The following is a 5981-nucleotide window of genomic DNA, read 5'->3' as shown; positions in this document are numbered from 1 at the left end:
GGCACCCCTCATTTGTGTTACTTTTTACTTTCCTATCAGTTACATTGTAAGTTTCCTGGAAGCAGGGAATATAAGTTATACTATCTTTTCACTGTTCCAGAATGACTTCTTTAATAGTAGGAACTCAAATAATTGTTTATTTCATTTACAGGTTCATTCAACAAACATTTATTGAGTTGCAAAAATGTGTTAGCCATTTCTCCGGGAATTGAGGGTAGAGTATGATATCTAGCTCTCATGAGGTTCATATTCTAGTATGAGGAGACAGAAATAAAGATAGAGAAATACATATATACAATACAATATGTATATTTTTAATTAATTTCAGTTTGTTCTCTATAGTTAAGAGTCTTTTGTGGTTTGCATCCCTCTCCCTCTTTTACCCTTCCCTTATGTTCATCTGTTTTGTTTCTTAAATTCCACATGAGTGAAATCATATGGTATTTGTCTTTCTCTGACTGATTTATTTTGCTTAGCATAATATACTCTAGTTCCATCCATGTCATTGCAAATGGCAAGATTTCACTCTTTTTGATGGCTGATTAATATTTCTATATCTATATCATCTATATCTATATCTATATCTATATCTATATCTATATCTATATCTATATCATCTATATCTATATCTATCTCACATCCTCTTTATCCATTCATCAGTCCATAGACATTTGGGCTCTTTCCATAATTTGGCTATTGTTGATAATGCTGCTATAAACATTGCAGTGCATGTGACCCTCTGAATCTGTAGTTTTGTATCCTTTGGGTAAACACCTAGTAGTACGATTGCTGGGTCATAGGGTAATTATATTTTTAACTTTTTGAGGAAGCTCCATACTGTTTTCCAGAGTGGCTGTAAGAACTGGTCACATTTCAACTGGTCCATAGTCCCATGTGGGTAATGGTTATTGTGTTGGATAGTGCAGGTATAGAGAAGTCTGAGGACTGAATATAGAACTTAAAAATGTTGACGTTAATCAAATAACTGAATTGTCTTTATTTTTCGGAATATAGTTTCTTTGCCTAGAGGGAACAAGCATACTCCTGTGTCACAGGTTTTCTTAATTTCAGTCTGGATCTGGTGGCAGAAGAACCTCCTGAGTTCTCCGTGTCATGGATGTAGTGGGCTCACACATCCATGAACTGCCTCCTGAGAATGGGTCTTTCCTGAAGAATTGCATCTTCAGCCTCATTGTCCTAATGTGTCCCAGACCAATAGTTAGAAGCCCTTTCAGAAGCTGGATGAAATTTCCCCTCAGACATTGCTTTTTAGATGAGTATAGGGGGTGGGTGTAAGAGCCAGTCAGTTGTAGAGCAATTTTTAAGTATAATCCAAGTTACATAGTCATTCAAAACCAAGAAATTATATTTCAATATATAAATGCACAGAAAAAGGTCTAGAAGCATACCCAACAAACTGAACACATTGCTACAGAGACAGGTGTGTGTGTGTGTGTGTGTGTGTGTGTGTGTGTAAGTATGGAGATATGAGGATTTTCATTATTTTGTACTATTTGGCTTTTATAATGAAAATTTATTCATTGTAAAATGTATTGCATAATTGAAAAGTAAATAGAGAAAGTAGAATATTATTCATCTCTGTGTAGTTAAGCCCGGGTTATTGAAAGATATACGAATATAACATTTAGACCAAAACAAAAAATATTTAATTTTAAATATTTTATTTTAAAATATTAATCTCTTTTTTAGACTCTGTGAAAACCCAGATATAAAGATCTCAGTTATTTGGTTAATTGTGGTCCATTTATCCCCCAGGCAAAAAGTTTTTGGCTTAAGGTGAAGGAGTCAAGTGAAGAATCTTCCTTATTCACTCTTTACCAATTCTAAGAAAGGTGAGTAGGCAGCACTAAATCTCACGGAAGCTAATGAAGTCTTTCCTACATGGTGGATGATGTTTTTTTCCCTTTAGTTGAACTTGTTTCTCAGGACTGCAGATAATCCAGCCATAACTTAAAAGTATCAGACTGTATTCTAACAGCACTCATCATGAGATAGACAAGCCCTCAACTACCCATAGGGAAATTTATTTCCCCTTTTTCATCCTGCTTCTACTTCACTGCTATTATATAGATGGATCATTTAGTTATGTCCTACCCTGTGTAACTTCTAGAGGGATATGGCTCAGGGATATCTTGGGGAGTCCAAATAAATGGATTATTATAGTTAGTATTTTTGTTTGTTTGTTTTGGCTCCCTGGTATCTCAATCCTTTTTTATGGGTGGGAGAATCACAATATTAGCAGGCATGGAGCTTATCTCTGCATAAGTGGATTTTTTTTTTTTATTGCCAGATATTAGTTCTCTTAGCCTCTCTTGGAGCTACAGTACAGGGATGTACTTTTGGTTCCACCAAACAGATACAGCTAAACCAGATTTTGATTCAGGAGCTAGTGATGCAAGAAGCAGAAGTAGGGTGGGGGGAAGCAATGTTGAAATATTAGCATTAAAATCAGCAATGAAGCAGGTAGCCCAGTGATTGCAGGAAGGACAGAATGGCAATGGTTGAAACAGTGGCATCTGGTAGCACATGGCCGCAGGTGTGGCTCTAGTGGTGGTGATTGTTCATCAGACCAGTTCTGCAGGGTAGTTTGTACACTGGTCTTTGAATCTGAGCCTCAACTCTGGTTCTTCAGCTTTCATTTGATTCTGTGAGATTCCTGATACCCCATCAATAAATCTTTCCCACTGTCATGCTTAATCAGCCAGAGTTAGTTTCTGTTGTATGCAAGTAAGAACCCTGTTATAATTACATAAATGTAGCATTACCTCAGGTAGGTGCAGTCCCGGTAATCAGACAAAGAGACACTAACCTTTCAGTACTGTAGGTTGTCTTGAATTTTCCCTTGGTGGTCTAGGAAGCTTCATCACTCAGCATATTTTGTTACAGAAAATATCCCCAAAGCCAAAATAACTTGAAAGAAGACTTTAAAATATCTATTTTTGCATGAAAAACTAAATTGAGGTCTGGTCTGGGTTGGATGTTGTCAGTCAAACCATTTTTTTTTTTCAACATTAGGAGACAACTTCACAAACTGACCCCAGAAAAAGGGAATTTTGTGCCATAGTTTAAAATATGAACATTTCCAAGGATGGGAAGATGATCAGGCCAGGTCAAAAGTTTAATATTAAGTGCCAATTGCCTGACAGTATCTTATATTTTGGCTGACAGAATTTATTCCCTGGTTTCTCATGCCTATTTTCTGTAACAGTACATGTTCTTCAACTAAAAGCTTAGAAGGTGCTGAAACCCAGGTTTGGGTAAGGAATACTTCATGATTTGGCATATGTGAATGTATCCTTTTGTGCATTCTCTTCAAAACTGGACTAAGAAGTTTCCATAAGAAGCAACCATATCATTTCCCGTTTCCATTTGCTATGTAAACTGGACACTTTACCAACACAGATGAAAGAAAACACAGATGAAAAACAGATTTCATTGACAGATATTGGGTTATTGATCTTATAAATAAAGCAATTGAATTTTTGTTAGTGCAGTGAGTAGATGCTACATTTCCTTATAGAAAAACCTGTAATTGGAAAGGAGAAAAATAGTGATACATTTGAAACACAAAAAAATAGTACTAGGATAAACGCCAACATACAAGTAGGAAGCATAAGCGTTAGCTTTGTACTTCTCAACTTGATTACATTTGTTTTAGGGCTTCAAAAAACGACAAAACAGAGAATGATACATTGATGCATGAAAATTGTACAGAATTTTCTACAATAGACCTTGAAGACTGTGGATATTTGCTTTTGAGACAGGATGAGAATTCTTTGTGTATAACGAGTCACATTGTCATGAGAGTGAGGAATTGAACACTCAGACATGCCCAGAAGATAGTTTTTCTCCCAGTGAGAGAAATTCTATGTTTCTGAGAGAATTATATGAAAATTTATATCATTTCTCTTTATTTTTAGTAATTTCTTTTGATGGTGCTCCCAGGACTTTCTTGAGTGCATCTTTCATATCTTTGTTCCGAAGACTGTAAATCAAAGGATTAAAGAATGGGGTTGCCATGCAGTAAAACAGGGTCACAAATTTCTGTGTTCCAGGATGGCTCCTGGAACCTGGACTCACATACATCACCATGACCGATCCATAGAACAGGGAAACCACCAAGAAATGTGAGGCACATGTAGAAAAGGCTTTGTTCCTACCTGAGCCAGCTGGGACCCGAAGTACAGCACGCAAAACTAAGCTATAGGACCCTAGAATGTAGAGGAAGGTGATAAAGATGATAAGAGAACTTACAGTAGCACAAGTTAGAGTAGTTTTGGGAACTGGAGCACAGGACAGGGCTAGCAATGGTCCCAGGTCACAGAAAAAATGGTCAATGATGTTAGGGCCACAGAAGGGCACCTGGGACATGAGAACTGCAGGCATGAGTATGGATAGAAAGCCACCTACCCAGCAGAAAACCACTAATCGGGCACATAGATGGTAAGTCATGATGGTGGGGTAACGTAGAGGTCGACAGATAGCAAGGAACCGATCAAAGGACATTGCAGACAGAAAGTAGCCTTCGGCAGCACACATAGAAAAGAAAAAGTAGAACTGAAGCAGGCAGCCAGCATAGGAGATACTCTTAGTCTGGGAGATGATGTTGGCCAACATTTTGGGCACATCAGAACTGACATAGCAGATCTCCAGGAAGGAGAAGTTGGCCAGGAGGATGTACATGGGTGTGTGGAGTTTCCGGCTTGACCACACGGCACAGATGATGGATGTGTTCCCCATGAGAGTCAGAAGGTAGATGAGGGAGAAGATGACAAAGAGGAGGATCTGGATCTCCCTGCGGCATGGGAAGCCCAGGAGGATGAAGTCACTCACAGACCCAGAGATATTGTTGGCTTCTGACATACTCATTCTAATCTGTGAAGGGAATGAGCAATAAGCATCATTATATGAGTCATTTGCCCTCTCTTTAAAAGTTATTTTTATTTCTTCTGACTCTTATCTACTCCTTTAATGCACTTTCATGAACAGGCTCTGTATGGTTCTTAAGTCAGTAACTCATTTCCCAGGATCTGGCTTCGCCCAGTGAGATCAGGGTTCTGGGAGAAACTTGTATGCTCCCACAGCCCCTACTCTATCAATCTCCATTTTCAGAGTATAAATTTCATTGGCCCATAGAATCCAAATTGTTTTCTCTGTTTGCACTTAAATCAATTCTTTTTTGATGTATCATTCTGTAATATATTCATATTTTTGTTGAAAAGAACATTTATTCTTGTTGAAAAGAAAATTTTGTATAGCATTTTGGAAAATTTTAAGAAAAATCAAAGTTTAAATATAACCTGAAATTGAACCAGGTCAGTACAAAAAGAGCATCTTATTTACTTTGTTGTCAGTAACATGGTATTGTCAGGAGATCTGTCCGGAATAGCTCTGTTGACTAAAGCAGGGTGCTGAAGACAGTGCCACAAATTCCATTTTAGCGAGTACTTATTAGCTTCTTTTTAAAAAAGTTTTAATTTTAATCCCAGTTAGTTAACATACTTATAAGCTTCTTATACCTGTATTTAACTTCTACTTGCTGAGCAACAGCTAATTTGATGCCAAAAGTACCCTAGTTGGCTTCACTCATTTATTAGGAGATTCTGGTTCTCAAATAGAAAAATAGATAGAGGCAAATAGAGGAACACCTGTCTCTTAGCTCAGATGCTTCATCATCTTTTTGCTGCATGGTGATGAATTATTCTATATAAAAAAACAATAAAAAAGAAACAAAAGCATATATTTAACTCTAAAACTGTGAGAGAAATATACCAGTGTAGAGTGTTAGTGGCAGAAGGGACCTCAGAGATAATCAAGCTTAATTCTTCTTATCACAGAAACTGAAACCAGAGAGGTCAGATTAATCCAAGGTCATGTTCGCTTTTGGTGGAGGAAACAGGTCTAAAACTTAGGTGTTTGGACATTTAGTTCAGACGTTTTCCCATAAACCTTGTAATCAT

At 37.3% G+C, this 5981-nt stretch overlaps 1 protein-coding gene across 1 annotated transcript; it reads right to left on the bottom strand.

The window, feature by feature from the left end:
* Positions 1-3921: 3921 nt before the first annotated feature.
* LOC131518200 (olfactory receptor 11G2-like) lies at positions 3922-4890 on the bottom strand. The gene has a single exon (XM_058740794.1). The coding sequence runs from the start codon at positions 4888-4890 to the stop codon at positions 3922-3924; it is 969 nt and encodes a 322-aa protein (XP_058596777.1).
* Between the last annotated feature and the right edge of the window lie 1091 nt (positions 4891-5981).

This window comes from Neofelis nebulosa, chromosome 7 (genome assembly GCF_028018385.1).
Source record: "Neofelis nebulosa isolate mNeoNeb1 chromosome 7, mNeoNeb1.pri, whole genome shotgun sequence".
Classification (NCBI taxonomy): Eukaryota; Metazoa; Chordata; class Mammalia; order Carnivora; family Felidae; genus Neofelis; species Neofelis nebulosa.
This window is presented reverse-complemented; position numbering and strand designations above follow the sequence as displayed.